This window comes from Giraffa tippelskirchi, chromosome 9 (assembly GCF_054371585.1).
Source record: "Giraffa tippelskirchi isolate mGirTip1 chromosome 9, T2T-mGirTip1v1.2.pri, whole genome shotgun sequence".
In the NCBI taxonomy this organism is placed as follows: Eukaryota; Metazoa; Chordata; class Mammalia; order Artiodactyla; family Giraffidae; genus Giraffa; species Giraffa tippelskirchi.
In genome coordinates, this window is record NC_137283.1 from 11,682,022 (window position 1) to 11,695,475 (window position 13,454).

General features: G+C 44.9%; 1 protein-coding gene across 1 annotated transcript in view; it reads right to left on the reverse strand.

The window, feature by feature from the left end:
* SCN10A (sodium voltage-gated channel alpha subunit 10) overlaps positions 1 to 13,454 on the reverse strand; it is a 107,707-nt gene that overhangs the window by 60,294 nt on the left and 33,959 nt on the right. The window contains exons 11-13 of the mRNA XM_081527404.1: positions 9,634 to 9,927; positions 6,923 to 7,031; positions 1,238 to 1,476 (exon numbers count right to left, since the gene is read on the reverse strand). Of these exons, the coding sequence (XP_081383530.1) occupies positions 1,238 to 1,476; positions 6,923 to 7,031; positions 9,634 to 9,927 (642 nt within the window). The remainder of the gene's footprint in view (positions 1 to 1,237; positions 1,477 to 6,922; positions 7,032 to 9,633; positions 9,928 to 13,454) is intronic.

The following is a 13,454-nucleotide window of genomic DNA, read 5'->3' on the forward strand; positions in this document are numbered from 1 at the left end:
GCAGCCTGCAAGGAGCTAGAAGAGCTGTATGGTCCTGGTGGACCTAGTAAGCCACCCAGTGGAGTGGACACTGAGGAGGACATGGAGGCAGGACCCCGACCTCTCAGCTTCTGCTTTTCTTATGTGCATGTCTGTGCCCATACACACATGCACACACTCCCTGTCATTTGCTCTGGTGCAATTCTCATACACTGAGATACACACACATACACTCACATGCACAATTGCTCCCTCACACACACACCTATACACTAGCAGTCCTGTAAAGGGGATTAGCACTCAAGAGTTGAGAAGTGTGAGCTTCAGAGCCAGTTGGCCTGGGTTCAAATCTTGATGCTACCACTTGCTCACCTCTAGGATCTTGGGCAAATTATTTAACCTCCCGCACCTAGGTTTTTCCATCTGTGAAAGGGCATAATAATAGCACCTACTATATCGGGTTTTTGTGAAAATACAATGAGATAACCCATGAGAAGCATCTGAGGTCATGCAAAGTCTGAAGTAGGTGGTCAAAAAAGGTTGGCTATTGTTACTGTGGGGACACAGGCTGAGGACAGTTCTCCTCTTAGTCTGATATTTTACTCAGCATGTAGGGAAATCTGGTATGGATTTTATCTTGTTAAAAGAAAATAATGCTAAAAAGTTACGGAGGAAAATTTAAAGGAGAGTCCTGTCTAAACCAGATTAAAAAAAAAGTCCGGACTCCCTGATGCTTATGTGATGACAGCAACCCAGTCCCGTGTTCCCTCCCTCTCTTCATCTTTCCCTCCCTCCCGTCTCCTTAAAGGACAGAACTGAAAAACCACAGCCGCTGTGTTTTGCAGTCACAAAAGCCATAGAATTGGAAGGAAATTTGCAAGTCCATAGGCTGTCTCTAGATGGGAAAGTGGCATTTATCGACATTTCAAGGTAGAGGCAGCTGCAATCCCGAGAATTCAGCGGGGTGGTGGGGCGGTTTCCTAAGTTCTGTAAAGGGGGAAGGGGGAGCTGCTGCCCCTAGGTCAGGGCTCTCTCAGTCCACCTCCCTGGGTTTGTTTATCTGAAAGCAATTCCCACCAGCATAGCCTGGTCCTCCAGACTTGACTTTCTGTGCTCAGTGTCCACGCATCTCCCACACTGTTCCCTGGCTCTCAGCCAGCTAGATCAACATTCCAGTGACTGAGGGCATGCCGCCACCCTACCCAGAGCCGCCCCGGCCCTGACAGCGCGGGCAGCGGCTGCCAGGGCACTCACTCACAATGTTGCCGATCTGGAGCATGGCTTCAAAGGCGGGGCTCATGCCATAGTGCTCCATGGCCATGAAGATGGTGTTCACCACGATACACAGAGTGATGGTGAGCTCTGCAAAGGGGTCCATCACGATTGCGAAGAGAAGCATCTTGAGCTTCACCCATGTGGGGCAGCAATCCCAGATAAGATACTTCTGAGCCAAGCTGGTCAAGCAGGGGGGGCACCTCTGTTTAGACTCCTCGAGTTCTGCATCACAGGTGTGGTCAGTGACAACTATCAGCCAGGTGTGGACTCAGAACCCCGCCCCATGGCCAGCCCCCAGACCTTATAATTACTCATAACTACCACCTCCCACCACCACTTCAATGCTCACCCTCTCTCGCTCTGATTACCGTTTCCTGTCGTCTAGCAAGTGCACCCCAACCTCTGTCCGCATTCGGTCCTTCAAACCATGGTCTGTACACTTTTTAACCACTTTGCTTCATGGCGGTCATGTCTTTGCTTCTCAGCTTACCCAGATGAGATTTCACGTCTACCCCTCCTTATACTCCCTTGCAACCCTGTGTTCCCTCGCCAGCTCCTCCTCCATTGTACTTTCCTGGAAAAACCCCAACTCTGAACAAACCCAATATGCAGACAACTCTGTACCTGCACCCAACCTACTGAAGTGGGTTGGAAAAAATAACAAAACTATGCTGACTGCTCCCAGCTTGTCACTGCCCAGAAATCCTGCCGTGTTTCTCCGTTTCAGTCCTTCAGTCTTCCAGACCTGCATTTCTCTCTACCTCCCCTCTGCTCCAACTTTTCCCTCTCCTCTCTAATTCTCACTCTCTGCTGATGAGTAATTATTAAATGGTTATCCATGAGGAAAAATAACATGAGAGTGCGTACACACTGTTGTTACTGGAATAGGCACACATTTTTCAAAACACAAACACAGGTTTGCAAAAAATGTGACTTAAGGTTTTTTTTCTTCCTATAACTGAATTCAATTTATGCATCAAGTCCCCAACTAGGGGACTTCATTTTGGCTAGATCAAAGTCTCCATTATCTGATGTTGTGTCTGAGTTCTGGGAATCTCAGGGTTGGCGGAGGGTTGAGCTGGTCCTTAGTCATTGCCAAGTGTATTTCACATGAGTCATCAATGTTCCCATCTGGTAGCTGGTGGCAGAGTCACGGAGATGGTTGTTCCCTGTTTAACTCTCACTCATCTCCTTCTGTCGGAGAAGGCAATGACACCCCACTCCAGTACTCTTGCCTGGAAAATCCCATGGATGGAGGAGCCTGGTAGGCCACAGTCCATGGGGTCGCTAAGAGTCAGACACGACTGAGCGACTTCACTTTCACTTTTCCCGTTCATGCACTGGAGAAGGAAATGGCAACCCACTCCAGTATTCTTGCCTGGAGAATCCCAGGGATGGCGGAGCCTGGTGGGCTGCCGTCTATGGGGTCGCATAGAGTCGGACACGACTGAAGCAACTTAGCAGCAGCAGCAGCATCATCTCCTTCTGTAGCCTTAAGTGGGAACAAAGGGATCATCCAAATACTCTCCTGTCATGCCAGGGCCACAGGGCAGCCTGTGAGGCTGCCTCAGGCCCTCTCTATGCAGATATGTTACTGGCCCATTCTACCCTGCAGTTATGCTGTGCCAGGTACGCCAGTCTCTCTCTAAGACTTGCTACCTCTGGCTTCACCTAGAAAGTAAGGCACTGATCGGCTCTGTTTTCAAGTCCCTTGATTTTTTTTTTTTCTTTCTTTTTTTGGTGTCTGTTGTCCACCATGCCCTCCCCTGCAGTGAGAAGCCAGCCCAGGACTGGGTGGATAGCCAGGGCCCTCCACCATGGCTCAGGGACACACCAACCTCCAAGCTTCCTTCTCCCTCCTCCAGCACAGGACATTTTAAAATTGTCCAGAAGAGATAAATAACTGGGTATGACTAAGGCCATGCTTTCCACACCCTGAGGCAAAACAAAGGCTGGATAAGAAGACAGGTCTTACACTCAGAGTAACAAAGACACAGCCATGTTCTTTGGGAACTCAAGTGCCAGGTGGCCACTCTCTTCCTCCACCTCTTGGTTTGCTGTCAGCAATTAGAACTTGGATCCATCCCTGGGGAGGCTGAGTGGATTCCTACCTGATTGATGGAACCCTGAATTAATAAGGATTTACTAAAGCTTAACAATTAATTTACTGAAATTGCCTTCTAACACTCAGCATGAGCCTGAGACAGAAATTAAGTTATAAGGTGTAAAAGTTACAGCCATGAAATATACCAGAACAATTTTTCCATGTTTGAAAACTAAAGACTGTTAAATTTCTTGCAAACCTGAGTGGTAGCTTGAAATTCTCCAGTGCGTGCTAGATCACTTTTTTCCCCACACTGCATAGTATGTGGAAATTCCAGAACCAGGAATTGAACCCGTGCCCTTCCTTCCCATGCAGTGGCAGTGTGGAGTCTCAACCACTGGACCACCAGGGACGTTCTGGATCACTTTTTAAAATCTAAGTTTGTGAATACATATGAGGCAGAGAAAGAACAATATTGCATAGGAACCTGGAATGTTAGATCCATAAAGCAAGGTTAACTGGACGGGGTCAAATAGGAGATGACAAGATTGAACATCAGCATCTTAACAATCAGTGAACTAAAATGGATGGGAATGGGAGAATTTAATTCAGATGACCATTCTATCTACTACTGTGGGTAAGAATCCCTTGGAAGAAATGGAGCAGCCCTCATAGTTAACAAAAGAGTCCAAAACACAGTACTTGGGTGCTACCCCAAAAATGACAGAATGATCTTATTCTGTTTCTAAGGCAAACATTCAAATCACAATAATCCAAGCTGATACCCTAAATACTGATGCCAAAGAAGCTGAAGTTGACCAGTTTTATGAAGACCTACAACACTTTCTAGAACTAACACCAAAAAAAGATGTCCTTTTCAACACAGGGAATTAAAATGCAAAAATAGGAAGGCAAGAGATGCCCAGAAAAACAGGCAAGTTTGGCCTTGAAGTACAAAATGAAGCAGGGCAAAGGCTAACAGAGTTTTGTCAAGAGAACATGCTAGTCATAGCAAACATCCTTTCCAACAACCCAAGAAACGACTCCACACATGGACATCACCAGATGGTCAATACCAAAATCAGATTGATTGCATTCTTTGCAGTTGAAGATGGAGAAGCTTTGTATGAGACCTGGAGCTGACTGTGGCTCAAATCATGAGCTCCTTATTGCAAAATTCAAGCTTAAGTTGAAGAAAGTACGGAAAACCACCAGGCCATTCAGGTATGACCTAAATCAAGTCCCCTGTAATTATACAGTGAAGGTGGCAAATAGATTCAAGGGATTAGATCTGGTAGACAGAGTGTCTGAATAACTATGGACGGAGGTTCGTAAGATTGTACAAGAGGCAGTGGCCAAAACCATCCCAAAGAAAATGAAAGGCAAGAAGGTAAAGTGGTTGTCTAAAGAGGCTTTACAAATAGCTGAGGGAAGAAGGGAAGTGAAAGGCAAAGGAGAAATGCAAAAATATACCCAATTGAATGCAGAGTTCCAGAGAATAGCAAGGAGAGATAAGAAGGCCTTCTTAAATGAGCAATACAAAGAAATGGAGGAAAACAACAGAATGGGAAAGACTAGAGATCTTGTCAAGAAAACTGGAGATATCAAGGGAACATTTCATGCAAGAAAGGGCATGATAAAGGGCAGAAATGGTAAGGACCTAACAGTAGCAGAAGAGGTTAAGAAGAGGCAGCAAGAATACACAGAAGAACTATACCAAAAAGGTCTTAAGACCTGGATATCCATGATGGTATGGTCACTCACCTAGAGCTGGACATCCTGGAGTGTGAAGTTAAGTGGGCCTTAGGAAGTGTTACTACAAATAAAGCTAGTGGAGGTGATGGAATTCCAGTTGAGCTATTTAAAATACTAAAAGATGATGCTGTTAAAGTGTTCCATTGAATATGACAGCAACTTTGGAAAACTCAACAGTGGCCCCAGGACAGGAAAAGGTCAGTTTTCATTCCAATCCCAAAGAAAGGCAATGCCAAAGAATGTTCCAACTAACATACAATTTCATTCACTCCACATGCTAGCTAGGTTATGCTCAGAATCCTTCAAGTTAGGCTTTAGCAGTACATGAACCAAGAACTTCCAGATGTGCAAGCTGGGTTTAGAAAAGACAGAGGAACCAGAGATCAAATCGTCAATATTCTCTGGATCATGGAAAAGGCAAGAGAATTCCAGAAAAGCATGTACTTCTGCTTCGTTGACTAGGCTAAAGTCTTTGACTATATGGATAACAACAAATTGTAGAAAATTCTTAAAGAGATGGACTACCAGACCATCTTACCTGTCTTCTGGGAAACCTGTATGTGGGTCAAGAAAAGCTAGAACTGGGTATGGAACAACTCACTGGTTCCAAATTGGGAAAGGAGTACATCAAGGCTTATCTAACTTACACGTAGAGTACATCATGCAAAAGGCTGGGCTGGATGAATCACAAACTGAAATCAAGATTTTTGGGAAAAATATCAACAACCTCAGATATGCAGATGATACCACTGTAATGGCAGAAAGTTTAGAGGAACTAGAGAGCCTCTTGATGAAAGTGAAAGAGGAGAGTGAAAAAGCTGGCTTAAAACTCAACATTGAGGAAACTAAGATCATGGCATCCAGTCCCATCACTTCATGGCAAATAGATGGGGAAAAAATGGAAACAGTGACAGACTTTATTTTCTTGGGTTCCAAAATCACTACAGATGGTGACTGCTACCATGAAATTAAAAGATGCTTGCTCCTTGGAAGAAAAGCTATGACAAAACTAGACAGCATATTAAAAAGCAGAGACATCACTTTGCCGACAAAGGGCCATATAGTCAAAGCTATGGTTTTTCCAGTAATCATGTACAGATGTGAGAGTTGGACTCTAAAGATGACTGAGCACCGAAGAACTGACACTTACGAAGTGTGGTGCTGGAGAAGACTCTTCAGAGTCCCTTGGACAGCAAGATCAAAGCAGTCAACACTAAAGGAAATCAACCCTGAATATTCATTGGAAGAACTGATGCTGAAGCTGAAGCTCCAATAATTTGGCCACCTGATGCAAACAGCTGACTCATTGGAAAAGACCCAGTTGCTTGGAAAGATTGAAGACAGAAGGAGAAGCAGGTGGCAGAGGATGAGATGGTTAGATAGTATCACGAACTCAATGGACATGAATTTGAGCAAATTCCAGAGAATAGTGGAGGACAGAGGAGCCTGGCATCTCGCACTCCATGGGGTCGCAAAGAGTCAAACACAAGTTAGCAACTGAACAACAACAACAAAATAAAGAAGATGTTAATTTGAATAAGAAAGGAACTAGAGGATTTCATTCACAGGATTCTATTGTTTTTGAAAATTTATCCACATTTAAAAAACCACATTGATAGGCTGATTCATGTTGTTGTCCGGCAGAAACCAACACAATGTTGTAAAGCAGTTATTCTCCAATTAAAAATAAAGTTAAAAAAAAAACCACTGATAAAGGGTAATGGAACAAGAGCATAAAAAGAGTGGTATTTATGATCCCAGGACACAGAGATGAGTGCCCTTCAACACAAGTTTGGGGCAGCCCATCTTCTGCATATAAGGGGCCTTATCATGGCATACTGAAAAGAAGTTCCAATGAGCACTACTTACCCTCGAGGACAGAGGTCATGATACTGACAACACTCATTGCCCTTTGGACTCGGAAAGGTTCATTCAAGTAGTCTGCTGTTAGGAAAGTCTTCTGTCCTGCATCAAACGCCTGCTGGGACAGAAATAGAGTCAGGACACTCTCCAAATCGAAGTCTTCAGTGGCAAAGACTGATCACTCAAGCCTCTTACTGGTCTATCTTGGGTGGTTGCAAGCTTCCCAGTGAAGCTATGATCCTCTGCAGTCACGCTTGGAGTAAAGGGTCTGCTGCATGAACTTGGGGTAAGAGCTCAGGCATGAAGAATAGGACACAGAGCTGGGGTCCAACCGGAGCCTGAGTTCATAGTTGACAGATGACCTGGGCTCACCTGAGGCTTTGCTGACTCTTGTTCTAGGATAGGCACCTGAGCACCAGTGCAGAGACAGAGCTGTCTCAAGGGTCTCTGAGGTGTTTACCAAAGGGAGGTGGGAAATGCAGGGGCATCGGGCCAGGCAGTCATTACTGGACTTCTGCTGGGATCTGCATGTGACATTCACACAGAACTCCTACACCACAATAGGCTTCCTTGACCTCCCTCCTAAGAGGCCCATATCTCTCCCCAATATATGACCTGGTTCCAATTCTACATGGTCTCTTTCTGAGGGAATGCATATGTGTCTTGATTGTCTAGTTCTTAGTTTCTGACACAATCCTTTTGAATCTTCTCTCTCTGGGCCTTTATTGGAAGTTCTGTCTGGGTTCTGTGCCAGGCCCCTAACTCTAGTCACACACATACCCTGGATGTGGCGAATCCCAGGTTCATAGATGTTGACTCAGCATTGCACAAACCATTCAGAATACAAATTCAACAAGTGTTTACTGAGCACCTGCTGTAGGTGAAGCTCATAGTAAGTACTTCATACATACAAAGAAAGTTTGGAAAGTTCTCAACCGTGAGGACTCAACAAAAGGTTCTAGCATCTACTGCTATTATTGATCAGACATATATATAAATGAAAGGGCTCTGTGATTCCATTTAACCCTCTAGCCATTTAGAAACCCTTTAATAAGGTTTTTACAAGAGGAAATATGGAGGCTTGAAGAATTTAAGGGACTTGCTAATGGTGACTCAGTTGGTAAATGGCACAACAGTGAATGAAGTTCAGGTCCATGTAATGTGGAAGGGCTTAATGAGTTCATCTTGCACTAGTTGATAATTTCACTAAAATGAATCAAGGCTGGAATATCTAGGAAAGTGGAACAACAACAAGGTTTCTTGAATGAGGCATTTTCCAGAGTGTTAAAGTACCTCCTGCAGGTTGTTGACCTGAAGGCTCTAGGTTGGCGATTCTCTGTTGATCCTTGGAGGACCTACCCTCCACCATCTCTGCCCTGCTCCATACTTGGGGAGGGTGACCTGGGCAAACTGAATCACCCTCACTCTCTGGTTCTGGCCAGGTTTGGCCAGTGGGAAGCACAGATAGGAGATCAGAGGCTGAGAGGAGGGAGGAGCCAGCTATCTGCCAGCTGTCTGTTGCTGGGCCACCTTCTGTTAGGCCACCTCTCACATAAAATGGCAGCTCTTGCTGGGCTCCGGTTCCTCCCCTCATTCCTGCAGCCTAGGTGGGTTACAGCTTCCCACTGTGGTTAGTCTCTCAGTACTTCACTGCCCGTTCTTTGTTCTTGAGTCCAGAGCACACCTCTTAAATACTTCCATAAACTTCCATTGCCCACTGCAGCGGCACATCTGTTTCTTGCTGGGACTCTGAATCCCATACATCCAGTCAGGGATGGAGCTAGGTAACTCTGTGAGACTTAGCCAAGTCACTAGAGCCACATAATGGTCAGCTCAGAAGTCTGTGTGCAAACCACTCTGTGTCCTGGAGTGGCCACAGGCCAAAAGAAAAACAGAGACGCGACAGTATTGGAGCTGGAGGGAGAGTTTAATTAAATCACAGCTCCAATCTGATGAGCAGTCTCTGATTTGCCATTAAACTCTGTGATTATTCTATTAAGAGTGTTGGCCAGTTAGTCACTGTTGCCTAATGTGTGCATTTTGGCAAGTTCTTTCTTCTCCAAGTCAAGTTAGGGATACTCTGCTTTTGCTAAGATCTGCCCAGGGCACCTCCCAGGATTTCTCTGAGTCTTAATTGTCAAGCCCAAGGTAGTTTGCACAGAGTTACAGGCAAGAAGGAAAGAACATTTCATTTTTTTTTTCATACTTATCCAGGGAGCAAATAGGCCTCTCTCTAAAGCAGTGACAGGGAAGAGGGACAGAGAAACGCCAGTGGGAAAAGAAATGAGAGCAGTTGGAAAATAGTCTGTATCACTTGTTGTTGTTGTTTAGTCACTAAGTCATGTCTGACTCTTTTGTGACCCCATGGACTGTAGCCCACCAGTCTCCTCATCCATCGGATTTCTCAGGCAAGAATACTGGAGTAGGTTGCCACTTCCTTCTCCAGAGGAATCTTCCCAACCCAGGAATCAAGTCTGGGCCTCCTGCATTGCAAGTGGATTCTTTACAGGGTAAATCAGAAGACAGGTTTGATTTCAGGTAAATCCAATTGCTCCCTCTGGGTCTCACCTGTCCTGCCTGTAGGATGGGGGTAGCTGGGAGGAGTTGGGCAGAGCGATGTCTAAATGATCCTTCCATGGATAACACACAGGGCTTCTTGTCCTGAGGCCTCTAGCTGCAGAGCAGCTCCAGAGAGCCTGGAGCATTCACAGACTTACCGAGACTTCGACAGCTCCAGGGGCAAGCTCTCCAGTGTTCATTTTGGGAGCTCCATCTTCTCCACACCCTGAGCCACGGTTGAGGGTTTGAGGCAGTGGACTCCTAGGGAGGGGGCCTTGCTGGCCTGCACCCCTAAGCATCAGCAGAGAGCCATGACGGCTTTCACCGTCTCCAGGAAAGACTCCATCATCTGTGATCCCATCAGGGAATGAGATGTCTTGGCCAGGGGCCTGGAAATGGAACACACTGCCATGGCTAGCCCGGCGTTTCCCAGCAGTGAGGCCTAGGAAAGACTGGGCATTGCCCCAAAAAAGCAGGAAAAAAGGTAGCCTGGAAGATCATCCTGCAGGCAAATCTGGAACTCAACACTTCCCTCCACCCACTCCCAGTTCCCTGCCCTTAGCCTCATGACCCTTCTACGGAAAATTAAAGACAGATCTATGGGGTGCTCTAGGTGTATGCAGAGAGAGAAGAGAGGAAAAGAATATTCTTAACTCAGTCTGGGAAAAGGCCAAGATTGAAAAGAGACTGCAAGGTACTCAAGATCAGCAAATAGGTCATCATGGCCAAGGATATGTCAGAGGACAAACTTGTCACCCAGGTGGGTCAGTTGTTTCCAATCTTTGGCCATGGGGCTGGACAAAGGTATCTTAAGTTCCATGCTTCAGTGCAAAGTTGTGACCTCGGGAGACAGTTACGTACACCAGTACAGGAACAAGCTTGGTAAAGGGTTGTAGAATGAATGAGCGCTCTTTATTTTCTGAAAATTAGGTCTGACAATTCATTAGATCCAGCCTATATGGGTGTGAGAGTTTGTGTTGCAAAGGAGGAGACAAGAGCTTTGTAATATAATGAGCTTCCCGGATCCCTGGAGGCAAGCGTTGAACAGTCAACAATGGGGAGATTGAAGGGAGAGTTGCAGTCTAATTTCCTGGAAGAATAGTGCCATTCCTCCAAATCAATAAACATTTCCCATCAAAATCTTCCTCCGAGGGAATCGTGTGGTGTACAGTTGCCAGAGGAAAGGAGCTAATTCATAGGCCTCGAGCCTCTGGAGGGTTAGTATGCTGGGATGGCTGCTTCCCACAACCATGAACCTAACCAGACAACTTATCAGTTCTGTCCTCAGCTCACTGCAAGTGCTTCTTTCTTTTTTTTAAATTAATTTTTATTCAAGTATAGTTGCTTTACAATGGTGTGTTCATTTCTACTATACAGCAAAGTGAATCAACTGTGAAAGAAAAAGTGTTCGTCATCAGTTGCATCCAACTCTTTGCAATCCCATGGACTGTAGCCCACCAGACTCCTCCTTCCATGGGATTCTCCAGGCAAGAATACTGGAGTAGGGTGCCATTCCCTTCTCCAGGGGATATTCCCAACCCAGAGACTGAACCTAGGTCTCCTGCATCACAGGCGGATTCTTTACTGTCTGAGTCACCAGGGTTAACTATACATATATATGTATCTCCTCTTTCTTGGATTTCCATCCCATTTAGGTCACCACAGAGCCTTGAGTAGAGTGTCCTGTGCTACATAGCAGGTTCTCATTAGTGATCTATTTTATATATAGTAGTGTATATATGAGGAGAAGGAAATGGCAACCCACTCCGATATTCTTGCCTAGAGAATCCCGTGGACAGAGTGGCCTGGTGGGCTGCTGTCCACAGGGTTGCACAGAGTCGGACACAACTGAAGCAACTTAGCATTCATACATGCATTGGAGAAAGAAATGGCAACCCACTTCAGTATTCTTGCCTGGAGAATCCTATGGACAGAAGAGCCTGGTGGGCTGCAGTCTATGGGGTCGCACAGAGTCAGGCACAACTAAAGTGACTTAGCAGCGGCAGCAGCAGTGTATATACGTCAATCCCAATCTCCCAGTTCTTCCCACCACCCATCTGCATTGGTTTGTTCTCTACGTCTCTATCTCTGTTTCTGCTTTGCAAATAAGATCACCTATAACATTTTTCTAGATTCCATATATATGCATTAATATACAGTATTTTTCTCTTCATAGAAAGTGTTTCTAAAATCTAAACTTTGACTTCCTATCAAACTCAGATCATATTCTGAATTTCCCCTCCCTTACTTAATTTCTTTTACTTATTAAATTATTAAAGTTGGGACACTTTGTCCACATTAAATGCCCATTAAATGCACATTAAATTAATGCCCACATTAAAGCCCTCTTGACTTATCCCCATCTCCCTTAGAATTGAAGTTTGCTTTCTTGATGATTTGGCCCCTGTGCAGCAATCTTCATTGTAATTCAGTATTAAAAACACAGCACTCTTTGTCTAGAATATATGTCCAAGGACTGTGAACTCATAAAATCCACGAATCCTTCCCACTTTTGAAGCAAAAGAGCAGAATTGGCAAGTCCTTATTAAAGATGGGACAACTGAGTCATATGCACTTGGGCACTAAGCAAACCAAGAAACTAAGAAGAAAATTTTGGTCCTGTATTTGACAAGCAGTGTCTCCTTGGCCACAACCTAATATTTCAGAATTAACCTATTTGGCAAATGGTAGACAATGGCCTCTAAGTATTGGACTCACCTTAAAATCATTCAAGCAGATCTACTGGTCTCCCGTGTGTTCCCTGAAAGCCCTGCTGCGTTTCTCTGCTAAGTGCTACCCCCAGTCTCCCTCTCATTACTGCTGATCAGAAAATGGCTTTTTATTAAAACTGCCTATGGTCTATTTACTACAATAACACACCTGGGAAAGGAGGGGAATGCCTTAACAAATGGAAACTCCAATCAGTTAGCACTAAGGAAGTACCCAAACAATGTCTCTCTGTCCTTAGAACAAACATGATCTTTCTGCCTGGAAAATATTCTTTCTCAAACTCTCCCAGTCCTCAGTTATTGGAGGACTTACTATTTACTAAGAAATTCAATTATCCCCTCCTTCATGAAGCCTTTCCTGATACACTCTTAACCTCATAAGAATAGATGTTCCTGCTCCTATTCCCCAAACAACATCTATCTGTCTCTAATATAGTATTGAACACAACTGTTTTTATATCTGCCTCCTTCACCTAAATGGAAGTTCTTGGAAAATGGGCCATGTTTTAGTCAACTCTTTATACCAAGCACCTAGTGTTGCTGAATTAGAAAGGGATGTTTCCTCTTTTGCCCTTTGAAGGTAAATCTAGCTAGAGAGACAAGCACACACATACACCAGACAATTATTGGACATCCAAGTGCTAATCTATGTGGAGTTGACTGAATGGGAGAGATTAAAACCCAATTCAGAGTGTCACTGACATGTCCACAGAAGCTGTGATTTATCCTGCCCTGAGGCTGTCAGAGCTCCAGTCAAATCCCAGTTTGAAACAGCTTCTGAACTGTGCCCTGTTCATGCCAGGTATTGTTCAAAAGAGGCAGAACAGACTCTCATAAATGCTGGTGTGTGGGTGTCACCGAGGCCAGAGTGCATGGGAGTGTGTCTGTGTACGGACATGCACACATAAGTCTGGGGGTTGTAGAGATCCTATTCCAAAAAGTAACACATCTTTCAGAGGAGCACAAGGAAAAGAGATCAAGAGGGAAGTGAGATCCAGCAGCTCTGAAAAATAACCATGTCAAGCCCCTTTCACATACTGCTAGTTTAGGACCTACTCTACCACAAAGGGGTTATTATCCCTCAGGCCTGTTGAAAGGGTACATTTGGGGTACACAAGACTTTCAAGGGAGAGGAAGCTGGTGGGAGGAAACCTGGTGAGGACTGGGAATCTTGGAGTGGGAGGTAGCAGGTTATGATGAGAGGGAAAATTGCTACTGGATCTGAAATGAGGTCCTGAAGGTATTCCCAG